Raw genomic sequence first — 13,666 nt, 5'->3', positions numbered from 1 at the left:
CTTATAAATCTTATCTGTAAGTCAAGTATTTTGCATAAAGTAAGAATGTTTCCACCTGTTATTTTGATTAGTACTTTATTAATTCAAACTTAACAAATTGTATTTAACTGATCAGTACTATTTGCGAATCTGGATAAATTTCCTGAAATATTTTAGATCACATTTGTAAACTTAACATACCTGGCTTCCTCAAGTTCTTCAAATGTTGGATTGGATAGACTTTAGTAGCCTAGCAAGCAAAATCTTTCTAAGCACTTAAACAACCTTTGCAAATCAAATAACTTATGACTTTTGTAACTTCAGTTTGTCCAAAACACTTCAATTCTTTGTACAGTCTGAATCCAGTTCTTAAATCTTTCATCTTAAAAATCTCAAATGAAAAATCAGTACTCATTTAGATTCGAAGCACAAGACATTTTTAGATTCTCTAACATGCCATATATTTTTTAAAATAGTAAAAATTATATAGATTATCCCAATGATCATCAATCTTTTACTCTATAAAATTAAGCATTAATATGAGGATTTATTTCATTATCTCCCTTCATCTTTTTAGACCGTCCCAAGGATTTAAAATCACTTTACTCCCCACTGAGGGGAGGAAGTTCATCCTATCAAGTGGGCTCAAAACCCTCACGTTGTTTTTCACAGATTCAAGAGCAGGGTGCAGGAATGGCCAAACCGTATTCCAAAATGATTGTTCTGGGGCCATGGCTGAGTGCACTGTAGTTCTTTCCGTCTCTCGAGCCTCTTCACTGGAATTTTGTGTCACCACACTGCCAAACCCAAATCCTCTGAGTTTCTTTCAAATTTCAGCCATAATCAGGTTTTGTAAGCTCTTTCAACATTTATCGCCTGACTTGGGTCAACAGACTTGTACCCCGTCCCACGTTGTACCTAATTTCCTTTGCCGCTTGATTGGATTCAACTAACGTTCTTACTGCCTGAATGAATTCTACATGCTTTCCACATTTTTCCCATCTGACTTTCAGCCGCACGTCTGGAGTCGTTTTACAAACAAATGGCAATCCCCCATTAGTTAGCACCAGTATACCAAGTGACAAATCATAAGCAAGCTAGTTTTGAGTAGAAGAAAGAAGTTTATTAGATCTCACTGTTTGGTCTCCCAGAGGTGGCTGCTGACTTCTGGCCTGGCTGGATGCAGAGCTCACGTGATGTCACTGCTCTTGCTTCTGCTCCCCTCCCTCCCTGCTAGCTGCCTTCTCAGGCAGCCAAGGATGAAGGGCCCAGCGGCAGCTTTAGGCTTCTTTTGCTTTTCTTCCAGAGTGTGTGCCATTCTCAGCATCTCCTGTGTGGGGGGTGCTCTTTTAGGCAACGTTGAAGAGATCATGCCAGCACTTTATAAGAACTTCACGGGCAACTTGAATCTCTGAAGGGGGCGTGTAGCATACCGTACATTCTCTTGTTGGGACCACATTGTTATCACAGAGCATCTTCTGGAACTAGCTTTCCTTAGGATGCTTCTTGGAACTCCCTGACAGTGATCTTGGTGGCCCAGGACCATTTAGAATATCCTGAATTTTAGAGAAGGGACAAGTTGGAGCTAAGTGATTTTATATCTAGAGAGATTCACCAGTGTCCCCAAAGAGCCAGAAGTGAGGGATACGCGGCTGGTTTTCTGAGCTCGGGAACAGCTGTTGTTTCTGGTGCACAGACAGCGCTGGGGACCCCAAGGCAGCTCGTGCTCAGCATAGACCTCCCTTGCCATTGCTCCTTCATCCTCCTTCTCAGTCTCCCCACTCCCACTTCTCTGTGGGGTAGGTCCTTGATTTGCCCCTTCTGGGCTGACTCAGTTGCTAGGACCCCTGCCAGCTCAGGGTGGCCCCGTGGTGCTCTGTGCACAGACATGGGAGAAGCATGTGTGAGGAGGCTGACTCAGTTGCTAGGACCCCTGCCAGCTCAGGGTGGCCCCATGATGCTCTGTGCACAGACATGGGAGAAGCATGTGTGTGAGGAGTGCCACGTGCCCCCCTGCAGCAGCATCTCAGTGTTCGGAGGGCACAGAGGAACAGCGGGTACAATTTCAAAGCAAGAAAATCCAGAGCTTGGGTGCATGGGCACCTGTTACTGACTCCCCTCCTTCCTCCTCTCCAGCCACACTCCTCTCCTGCGCACGGTCTTCTCTCTTCATCCTTGGCTTATAGGAAGTTTCAGATACTTTCAGTGGCTAACCCCGGAGAGCAGCGGCAGTGAAAGACTCGGGATTTTCTTCCCATCGTGAGCGGGGCTGGAGTCCTTTTTCATCTGTGCTGTCACCCTTTTCCCAGCAGAGCCTTAAACGGTTGCCAGCCTAGGTCGTGTCATCCACATCTGTGTGTCACCCATTAAGCAACTGAGGCACAGAGGTTGTGACATGTCAGAGGACAAAGTGGGAGGGAACCGGGCTCAGAATCCGCTGCTTGGGCTGCCTTTGCGTCAGAACATGCCGCGCCTGTCCTGCATGTGAGTTCAGTCAGCAGGCGTTCAATAAATGCACACTGTATGCCTGGAGATGGGGGATGGGGAGGCTGGCATTGCTGCTGTACCGCTGCCCTGGAGGTGGTGGTGGGGAGGGTGGGCATCGGGGTCAGGGAGAGGTTCCTGGCCAGCCCTGCCCTGCATTTGCTGAGAGCCCTGGACGGCACTCTCAAAGCCTGTGTCCTCATTAGGAAGCATAACCACCCGTGAGGGAATAGGAGCGTGGCTGAGAATACATGCAGGTGCTGAAGAGTTGCCATGTGGCAAGTCCTCATGGAACGGCTGGGTGACGCAGGCCAGAGGGAGCACATGTTCCCAAATTAGACAATTCTGCCTTAAACCCAATTCCAAAGTGGACTGAAGGGGGGCACTGGGCAAGATACTCATTCTTTCAGCCTTGATCCCTTCACCTGTCAACTAGGGAGGAGAACGGGTCCCTTGCAGGTGTGATGTGAAGAGCGGAGATAGAAACGACGTATCGGAAGCACCTGGCCTGATGCCTGACACACAGGCTGCACTGCTTACTATCACTAGGCAGATCCCTGCGGGTGCTTAGAAAGTAGGACAGACCATCACAGAGAGAACGACTGGAAAACTGCAAGAGCGCACAGAATGAACCCAAATGCGGAAGACTGTGAGTTCAGAGGAGGGGATTGTCAGGGTGGGCCAGGATATTTGGAGAAGGCCTTAAAGGAGGATTTGGAACTGGATGGAGGCCGGGCCAAGCCAGTGGAATCACAGGCAGGAAGTTGCCTGAGACCTGGAACTGCAGTTCCCTGCGAATTCATCCTTAGTGAGCCTCCCCCTGAGCCCCCACCCTGCCCCCCTTTATCCTCTCTGCTTGAGAACCACCTTTGCATGTTTCCCCTGCACTTGGGTGGGACCCTCCAGGTGGGCTTTAGAAGCCAAATTGGCGGGCTGAAGGGAAAGGTAATGAAAACAGGTTTCCACTAAGCTTCGTCTTCCTGCCTGATCAACAGAGCTCAGACAGGCATCCTATGAGTTGGTGGAACAAACCAGAACTTCCTTTTCATTATTCGGGAGTGGTGGTTTGGGGTGCTCCTGACTTTCTAAATCTCAGACAGTGGCATTTCTTTTTGTGTGTGTGTGTATATATGCATAGATATATAATGCCTGCCACAGGTTTTAAAGATTATACTCCACTTATAGTCATTATACAATGTTGGCTGTATTACCTAAGCTGTACAACATATCCTTGTAGTTGATGTAGTTTATACACAGCTTGTACCTCTTAATCCCCTACCCCTTTCATGCCCCTTCTCCTACTCCCTCTCCTCACTGGTGACCATCGTTTGTTCTGTGAGTCTGTTCCCGTTCTGTTATATCCTCCACTTTGTTATATTTTGTTAGATTCCACATGTAAGTGTTCTTATATATGTACTTGTCTTTCTCTGTCTGACTTATTTCACTAAACATAATGCCCTCCAAGCCCATCCATGTTGTTGCAAATCGCAAAACTTCGTTCTTTTTCATGGCTGAGTAATATTCCACTGTGTTTATATACCACATCTTCTTCATTCATCTGCCGATGGACACTTAGGTTGCTTCCATATCGTGACAGTAGTAAATCATGCAGCTTTACTGGGATGCGTGTGTCTTTTAAAATTACTGTGTTTGTTTTTCTGGATGTATACCGAGGCGTGGAGTTGTTCTGACCCTGGCACTCTGAGGCACCAGAGAGCCGCTCTGCGGGCCTTTTGGTGAGGCACGGCTCCCTGTGGAGGGCTGAGTGGTGGACACATGTGGTTAAGTCAATGCTTTATCATCACATGGCCCCAGATGCACATATTGGCCCTGCCTCTCCTGCTCCATGACACACCAGCTCCCGAGCCCGGGCTTCCTCCTGGGGAAGTGGGCCCTGTCGTTTGCCCGTGTGCACTGACAATGGACGTAATAGAGAGCCGTGTGTCGTCACAGGAGAGAGGGGGCCAGCTGTCTGACCTCCTGTAAGGTGTCGTACCTTCCTCAGCCTTGGTTTCTCTACCTGTACCATAGAAACAGTAATACTTAGCTATTCCTACTCCATCAAGTAGAGCGGTGTCAGTTTATGCTAGAAGCTTACTTTATAGGTTCCTCAACTTCCCACTCTGTGTGTCTAAATCAGCAGGTATTTATTGAGCACCTGCTGTGTATCTACCACCCTGCAACCAGACCTGACGTCGGGGATTGGGAGAGGGTGGGAGGAGGGGACACTGGAGGGACTAGGGAAAGCCTTCTGGGGAGGTGACTCTTCAGAGAGAAGGAGGTGGGTGGCCAGGCATCCAGAGGCACAGTAAATGCAAAGCCTAGAATGCGAAAACCCAGAGCTGGTGAGCAATAAAGATGGGCGTCCATGGCAGGACTGACTGGAAGAGGGGCTGGATCACAGGGTCTTGAGGGCCAGAGTAGGGAGTCTCGAGAAGCCCTGAGGGATTTGAAGCAGCAGAGCAATAGATCTGGCTTGTGTTTCACAGAGACCGTTCTAGCTGCTGTGGGGAGACTAGATGGTTGGGAACCAGGAGAGGAGCCCGGAGCCCAGCTGGCCTGTTGGCAGTCACCAGGCAGGGCAGAAGCAGCCAGAACCTCTGGGCACAGGGGCGGGGGCAGCCGTGCGCACTGGGAGAGACTGTGAGCAGGGGCAGGAGGACCAGGGGGCGCCCCGAATGTCTTGGCGTTGGGAAGCAGAGATGGTAGAAGGAAAAAGAAGAATCTTTGCTTGGAGATTTGACTTGAGTGGTACGGGATGAGGGTCTTGATGGATTTCAGGATTGAGAAATGAAGGACTCTATTTTTGATGCATCTTGAGATATATTAGAGTTGTATGTGTCGTGTTCGGAGAAGGCAATGGCATCCCACTCCAGCACTCTTGCCTGGAAAATCCCATGGGCAGAGGAGCCTGGTGGGCTGCAGTCCATGGGGTCGCGAAGAGTCGGACACGCCTGAGCGACTTCACTTTCACTTTTCACTTTCATGCATTGGAGAAGGAAATGGCAACCCACTCCAGTGTTCTTGCCTGGAGAATCCCAGGGACGGGGGAGCCTGGTGGGCTGCCGTCTGTGGGGTCGCACAGAGTCAGACACGACTGAAGCGACTTAGCAGCGGCAGCAGCAGTGTTGCGTTAGTCACTCAGTCATGTCCGACTCTTTGCGACCCCGCGGACTGTAGCCCCCCAGGCTTCTCTCCATGGGATTCTCCAGGCAGGAATACTAGAGTGGATTGCCATTCCCTTCTCCAATTATTAGACCTGCCAATAGAGTTGATGGGTTTCTGCCGACTTTTACACTTCCCTTCTCTTGGCTTTCTGTGCCAGGAGTGGGGTCCAGAGAATTCCTACAGCAGCTGTTCTTCCCCTTCTGAGCCACAGGGAGGACACCCCTGCTGACTCATTCTCTGCCCACTTTCTGATCCAGTCCCGACCCCCTTGCGCCTCCTCTGTCTCTGGAGGTTGCCCTTGGCTTTTGAAAGCCCCCCAGGTGATGTTGAGGATGGGGTAGGTAGTGTGTATGTGTTTAGTCACCTCTGCTCAGGAAAGCACCGCCTTTTAGGGGAAGACACATATCACCCACTTCCCCAGCTGCCAGACGGAAGCAGTTGGATGTCACCCTTGAAAATGAGTCACATTAGAGGCAAAGGAGCTTTGTCTGGGGCTTTGTGCACCAAGAGCCTTTGGGGATGGTAGCTGGCTGTCTGTATCGTCAGGCTGAGCTGGTGCGGCGTGACGTGCTCAGGGTGTGTTTGTCTTGGCAGCTGGGATGACAGCAGCTCCGTCAGCAGCGGGATCAGTGACACCATAGACAACCTCAGCACGGATGACATCAACACCAGCTCGTCCATCAGCTCCTATGCCAACACGCCTGCCTCCTCACGCAAGAACCTGGATGTGCAGGTAAGGAACGGGGCCCCTCCCAAGGCCCCTGCCAGTGGAGAGCCTTGAGCTTGTGGGCCGCAGGAGCCATTTAGGGTGGGCAGAGTCCCCAGGTCCGTGAGAGGAGGCCCAGCCTCCTGCTCACTGCCTGCGGTCTTGTCTCCTGATTGTGTCCTCTCCCTGCAGGGAGAGGGGGGGTGGGTGGTGGGGTGCTTGGAACAGGAGTCGGGGGCACTCACCGCTCTCATGGCTGTGGCCTTGGCAAAAATCACCTTTCCTTCCCGGAACTCGGTTTCATCATCTATGTAGAAAACAACAGCAACAGGGATATTGGACTCAAGTGGCCATTCTTAGTGTGGAATGTATGTCCACAGGACAAGGGTGGCCTTGAGAGCCACGGGGTGGGGGCAGGGCTAGAGCCCTGGCCCAGAAGACCAGTACGTACCAACCAGAGGTTGGGAACTGTTGCTCGGTGGGTCCTATTCTGCCAGTGTGTTTTATCTGGCCCACAGTATCATTCACGTTTTTATAAGTTCATTATTTCACATAAAAAGTGAGCTTCTGATTTCTCTTGAAAAATCAGACAGTATTGCCTCTCTGAGTCTGCATTCTCCACAGCCAACAAGTGTCCAAGCGTCCCCCCTGCCCCATACATGCACGCTTTGGACAGGGCACCCATGCCCCAGTGTGTTGGCCAGCTGCACCCTCGCCTAACTGTGCCAAGTCACTGAGGTTTCCCATCCCTGCTTTAAACTCTCAGAGCTAATGTTTCAGAGGCAGCGCTTCCAAAGCAGTTTTGTGGGGGTGCGTTTGTGTGCTCTCAAAGCATCCCTCAGTGGTCAGAGGGGTTGGTTCTAATGAGCCCATTTTACTAGTGGACAGGCGAAGTTATCATCCTCGCGCCCGGTTGCTCGTGTTGGGGCTGACCGGCTGTGGTGACATAGGAACACATGAGCTGGGATCCTTTTCATGATGTGTCCCTCCCACCTGTTGGGGCTGCAGCCTCAGGTGAACCCCTGTGAAGGTCCGATGGGGACAGAGTCTCCCAGAGGGGCCTTGTGAGGGCAGGGCTGGCACGTCCCCCTCCTTTCACTCCCTTCCTTTCACATCTGCTTCCTTTCTCCTCTCTTTCTCCCTCTGGACAGATAGGAGCCTCTTTCAGAGTCTCTCTGCTTTCAAGGGTATCTTTTTCTTTGAGGACAGGGCTAAATAAAGGATGTGTCAGAGTGTGGGAGTCATTCTGTCCCACAGAAATGTAAGCATAGGCCGCCTGATGAAATCTGTGAGGTGTTGCTTCTGGGATTGCCTGTGACTTCTTGAGTTTTCATTTTTAGCCCAAGTTTCCAATTATTGTTGGTGAATGAGGGAGGCTTGTAGTGGTTGTTAAGGGGGGCGGGGCAGGGGGAAGTTGCCTAAATGAAAGGGAGCATAAAGATTTGGGGAAGCAGTGCTGAAATGTTCCATGTCTTGGTCTGAGTGGTCCTTATATAGTATGTTTATTTCATAAAATTTCTTCAAGTTATATACTTAAGATTGTACATTTAGTATATGAATGCTATACCTCAATTTTAAAAAGTTGATTAAAAAAACCTAGCCATACCACCCAAGGGATGAGTGTTCAGTTATTAAATACAGATTAGAGATACCAAGCCAGACTGTGTTCCTACCACTTGGCAAATGTTATAATGCCTACCCTTTTCCTTTCTTTGTGGACACTAAATGATTTTTTTGAGACTCCTTCTAGTTTCAAGGTAACCACAATCATGCTTCTAGACTGTCCTTAGATACTGAGCTGTGGAACTAAGAGAGAAGGAAAGATAGACAGAGACAGAGAGGAGAGAGAAGAAGATTTGTAAAGTAGATTTGCTCACTTGCAAGGCAGGAAGAAGCTTGCTCCTAAGATGCTCGCTGAGCCAACAAAACACTGTCAGAACAATCTCCTTGTCTTTGTTCCCTTCCCACAGAGCTGGAATTAAAATCTATTTTCCACACCGACACAGAGTAAACATCTGGAGTTTACAAATGATGCATTTGAATTTGGTTAATGCCAAGACGCCCTCCTCTCTGACCAGCTCTTTGCTTTCATCTAGCAAAGGTTACATTAGAAAAGCTTCAAGAATATGACACAGCATATCTTTTGATCAAGAGCAGAAAGTTAACATCAGGAGTGTTGTAAGAAGTTTACGATTCATTGGACTGCTTTTTTTTTTCTTTTTTTTGCTATAAAACTACCTGAGTTTAGAATATTTAAGTAAAATTAAGTAGATACCAGGATAAAATGTAGACTTGCAACCACAGTAAGATTCCTATTGAGCTGGTTTATTTGGTATCCCTTTGTTCCTGTCCAGGGAGCATCTCTGAGTATCTGATCCACATATATCGCCTCCTTCTCTCCTCCTCCCCTGTGCCACTCTCAGGAAGACTAAGGACCATTACTCCTCTCCAGGCAGCGTCAGGCAGCGGGAACGTGTCTGCTGCCTTCCTCCCAGGGCACATTCAGGTCCCCGTCACACGCTGGTTTCCCTGGACAAACGGGCAGCACAGACCGTCCCAGAGGCAGGGAGAAGTGGTCCAATGTGTTAGGAAAGCAGGTTGAGGACAGGTTGCCTGCCTAGGTTTTCATGTTTGAAAAGCCTCTGAGGACCAGCCAACATCTAAGGAGCAGGGAAACTATCGCCTGGAAGCCTAAGCAGCAGCCTCGTTCAGCTGTGTGAGAGAGGAGCCGGGTACTGGAGGGGTGATCCTTGGGGATGGAAATCCCCTTTGTCTGTGGGTGACTGTTTCCTCCAGTGTGCTGAGGAGCACTGGGAGGGTCTTTGATGGGGGCACACATGCCCAGATACCCAGCACTGACCTCTGCTCACTGCTCCTCAGTGTGCTAGGCAGAGAATCCCGCAGCCTGAGCTCTGACCGCCTCTTGATCGACTTTCTCCAGGAAAGTTGGGGAGTCTGCTTGTGGTAACAGGGAAAAAAATATGGCCTTGAAGTCAGGGTTGAGCTCCCAGCTCTGTGACATCCTTGGATGAGCTCAACCTCTCCAAGCCTCTGCCTCCTCATCCATTAAAAAAAAAAAAAGAAAAAATCACGGTAATTAAGACTTATCTTGAAGGGTGAGTGTGAGAGAGATACTGACATACTTTATCTGAACATGCTTTCTTGGAGCCAAACTTAATAATAGAAATACAAATTCCCTGTTTACCTTCATGCAAGACAGAATTATGTTAAATGCTAACGTGCTGGAGATTTTCAGAGGCAGGACACTTGGTGATAGAAAGCTACTCTTGGTCCCTCCACACTGAGCTCCTTGCAACCACTGTCAGCTCTCTGAGACACCTGTCTGACTACCATCCATGTTTCACACACAAGGTTGCAATCTCAGGGAAGTTCAGCCACTTCCTCCAGGGTCACACATGCATAGGAGTGGCAGCACCTAGTTGCTTGAACTCAAGTCTGTCGGAGCCCAAGCCCCTGCTTCACACCGCCCCCCCCCCGCCCCCACATCCTGCCCCACGGCCGCACCTCACTCCCCAGTGCATGGGTTCCACTCTCTCACTCTCAGAAGCCTGACCCCCCTCTCCACAGTCCCTCAGGAGCCTGGGCTCTCGAGGGAAGAACTCTCCCGTCCCCTCTTCTAGGCCCTCTCCGTCCCTCCTTGAGTGTGGGTCTCTCCACTTCCCTCTTGGCTACTGAATGAGTAAGTGGACTTGCAGGTAGGCGCAGCAGGGAAATCTACCGAAAGGAGGTACCATTTAAGAAGGGAGTAGTTGGCAAAAGGGAGGGTGCGTCTCGACAAGGCTGTCTTGCCGGCCCTCCTGTGTTAAGCTCTAGGAACAGAGAGGCTGGCCCTTCATCTTTTAAACTCTCCTGGTGCCACTGCGTGATCTGGCCCAGAGCTCAGGAGGGGATGTGAACTCAAAGCCAGCAGAGTGTCCGGGGCACATGCTCCAGTGCAGAGAGCGCTGGGATGGCTTCCACCCTGGACCGTGATGGTTGGATGACTGTTCTTTCCAGAGGGCTATTCAAGCTGTAGTCAGACTGGGCATGTGTGCACTCTCTCTGCCATTGGTAGGGAATCAGAATTCTGGGGTCCCACCCAGAGACGGGAACTGCTCAAGAATTGGACTTGGGGAACCACTGACCAACCAGGATGGAAAGAAAAGTTTCTGAGAGTAGGTGATGTGGTAGGTGCCCTGGCCATGCAGCATCTTCTCATCCTTGGGCTTATCCTTTGGGAAGGCAGCATAGCATGGTGGCTAAAATATGGGCTCTGTACGCAGGCTCCCCAGAATCCTTGCACTAGGTGATCTGGGGCAATCTTCTTTTCCACTTTGTGCCTCTGCTTTCTCATGAGCTGAAACTTCCTCACAGGGTTTTTTTTTTTTTTGGTGAAGATTAAATGATGCATGTAAAGCACTTTAGCCCAGTGCTAGCACACAGTAAATGCGTAGCAAATTTTAATTGTTATTGCTATTAGCATCACTATAATTTGATCAGGGAAAATAAGGTATAGGAACATTAAAAGAATAATTAATGCAGTATCCCAGGATGTGGTTTGTGCGAAGTTTTTAGTACCTCTTAGTGTATAAAAGAATGTGTTAGAATGTATTTGAACATAAGCTCCAGGAGGTTAATGATTTGTACTTTGTTCTCATTAAGCATAGTACTTCTGGTACCTAAAAACTTGCTTGATACATTGTGGTATCAAGTAAATATTTGTTGAGTGAATGTTTCTAAAGCCAAGATATTTTCTGCCTCGGGACCTTTGCATGTACTCTTCCCCCTACCTGGCATGCTCTTCCCTTAAACTCTTCTCTCAGTAAGTTTCTGTTCATTCTATAGGGTACATCCTCAAAAAGGCCCTACCAAACTACCATTCCCTATCCCCATCGTCATAATCTAAATTACATCAGTGCTTGTAATACTCTCTCAGATTCCTTGTCCTTTTCCATTTATATGTCTTATATTTCCAAGCCTTGCCTCTTTCACCGAATCATAAGCTTCAGAAGGGATGAGATCCAATCTTACTCACAGATCCTCAGACCTACCCTGGTGCCTGGCAAACCACGTGTATGGAGGAAATTCTGGTTGAATGAATGCACTGGAAGGTTAAGGAAGGACCACAGGCTGGGGTGCTTGGGACATGGAGCGAGTCCCATGAGTTTCTGCTCATCTCTAAAACTGATGAAGATGAAGACAGTTCTGTAATACTTACCTTTTTACCCTCCTTGACCAGGTGGCAGTCCGGATTGGATGAGGTCCTTTTGTTAAAGTGTGCAGTAGCTCGAGAGGCTTGTGTTCACTGATTTCACTCATTTAATCATCGAGCCTTGATTGCTCACTTGCCGGGGACACGCCTCTGTCTGTGTCCCTTGCCACGGCTGAATGACGAGCTTCTCACAGTCCGGGAGTGTGTCTCTCCTCCTCTTCCTATGCCTCGTACCTAGCGGGAACTTCAGCATGTTTGAAGAATGGTCGAGTAACCAAAGACACCCGTGAGATGGCAGAGGGAGAGAGCGGGGTGGCTGTGGTGGTGACAGAGAGGTGGTTGAACTTGGGCTGCTTGTCTGTATGGAGCTTTGTTCCCATTCAGCCAGCATATTCCCTGGAGGAAGCCATCGGTACTGATCTCAAATGACAGGCATCAGGCCAGATTCTTGCCAGGGGGTCATTTTGATTTCCTTCTTTGCAGATGTTGCCCACTCTTGGTTGTGAAGTGTGGCACATATGGGACTTGTATCTCAGGGGAGCCACCCCAAAGTGTTGCTGACCTCCCTTCCCTTCCCTGCTCAGTGCACTCCTTCGCCCTGCTGAAATCTGCTCGGACTGGTCCCAGCCCCAAGGGAGGCCCCCAAAGCTTGCTTTCTGGCTAGCAAGTTACAGCTTTTAACTGCAGCAAATCATTAACATCACACTTCTGTCCCCTCCTGGGCTCCATGGCCAGGAGGTCAGCCCTCTTCCAAAGAAAGCTGGCTAATTATATCCCCTGTCCTCACAGAAGCCCACAAGAGGAGCAAGCCTTGGCAGATGGATGGAGCTGGGCTGGGAGCAGGCACCCTCTGGCTGGCAGCACCCAGGGACGTGACTTCTGAGGAGACGTTTCCTCTCTCAGCCCCTCTCTGTCCCTGATTCGAGGGGAGCTAGTGGCCTCAGTCTGTCCTCGCTCTCCGTGTGAGACTCTCCGTGTGAGACTGTGGTGCTCAGGAGCCGGCGGAACAAAGGGGACCAGGGCTGGGGGGCTGGGAGCTGCAGAGAGCTCGGGCTGTCGGAGTTAGAGGAGGCACCTCGCCAAGGGGCAGAGCTGGGGGGCTCAGTTCTTGCCATAGCCCCGTCCTCTGGTTCTCCTGCATGGAACTCTCCCCCTCTTTTTCTTCTGGCTCCGTTTACTCTCCTCCCTCACTCCCTTCTCAGACATATTCGTATTCTTCACTTTCCTTGGACCCAACAAATCAGGCTTCCTAATAAGATAACCGGTACAAAGGCTTAAACATTTTAAAGTGGGCATCTGTTATTTTTCCCCTAACTTGTCCAGGACATGGGCCTTTTTGCTCCAGAGTGAGGGGCTCCCTAGCCTGGGGTTTGAGAAAGACTGATTCAGAGGGTCTCCTTCACAGACTGACGCCGAGAAACACTCACAGGTGGAGAGGAGTTCCCTGTGGTCCAGCGAGGATGTCAAGAAGTCAGACGGGGGCTCAGACAGCGGCATAAAGATGGAGCCGGGGTCGAAGTGGAGGCGGAACCCGTCTGACGTGTCCGATGAGTCTGACAAAAGCACGTCAGGCAAGAAGAACCCCGTCATCTCACAGACCGGCTCGTGGCGGCGAGGCATGACAGCTCAGGTCGGCATCACCATGCCAAGGACGAAGCCGGCTGCCCCGACAGGCACGCTCAAGACCCCCGGAACCGGTGAGTCAGAGGCATGCGCTGTCTCGCATGTGCACTTGTCAGCTTCAAAACCAGGAAAGCAGTCACGCTAGCAGGGCTTGATGTTTTCAAGTCCCTGTAAATGCTCAGGTATTGCTTCTTAGGGTTTGGACTCTGCTCATAGCCAGCTTTCAGAAAGATTCATATCTTTGCCTTTTTCCAAGTGGAAATTTGTGAGCATGAGAGCCTCTTAAAGTCTGAAGACAGTTCAGCTGCCAAGACGTGTTCAATTGGTTGAAGCGTGGGCAGGCTCTGAGTTAACATACCCAGTGAAGACTATTCAAGGACACATGGTTATGAGCTGTTGATAGGGTGAGTCAGTATTGCCCATGATTTAAGGATGTGTATAAACAGGGGCAGAGTTTTTGCAGGAAGGTAGGATGCCCACTGAAGATGTTAGGG

General features: G+C 49.8%; 1 protein-coding gene across 1 annotated transcript in view; it reads left to right on the top strand.

Moving 5' to 3' along the window:
* The window catches only part of NAV2 (neuron navigator 2), a 424,695-nt gene that overhangs the window by 340,326 nt on the left and 70,703 nt on the right, over window positions 1-13,666 (top strand). The window contains exons 13-14 of the mRNA XM_052662508.1: window positions 6,226-6,364; window positions 12,955-13,246. Coding sequence (XP_052518468.1) covers window positions 6,226-6,364; window positions 12,955-13,246 — 431 coding nt within the window. The remainder of the gene's footprint in view (window positions 1-6,225; window positions 6,365-12,954; window positions 13,247-13,666) is intronic.

Source organism: Budorcas taxicolor, chromosome 25, assembly GCF_023091745.1.
Source record: "Budorcas taxicolor isolate Tak-1 chromosome 25, Takin1.1, whole genome shotgun sequence".
NCBI lineage: Eukaryota > Metazoa > Chordata > Mammalia > Artiodactyla > Bovidae > Budorcas > Budorcas taxicolor.
The sequence above is the reverse complement of the archived record's forward strand: the minus strand, read 5'-3'. Positions and strand labels throughout refer to the sequence as shown.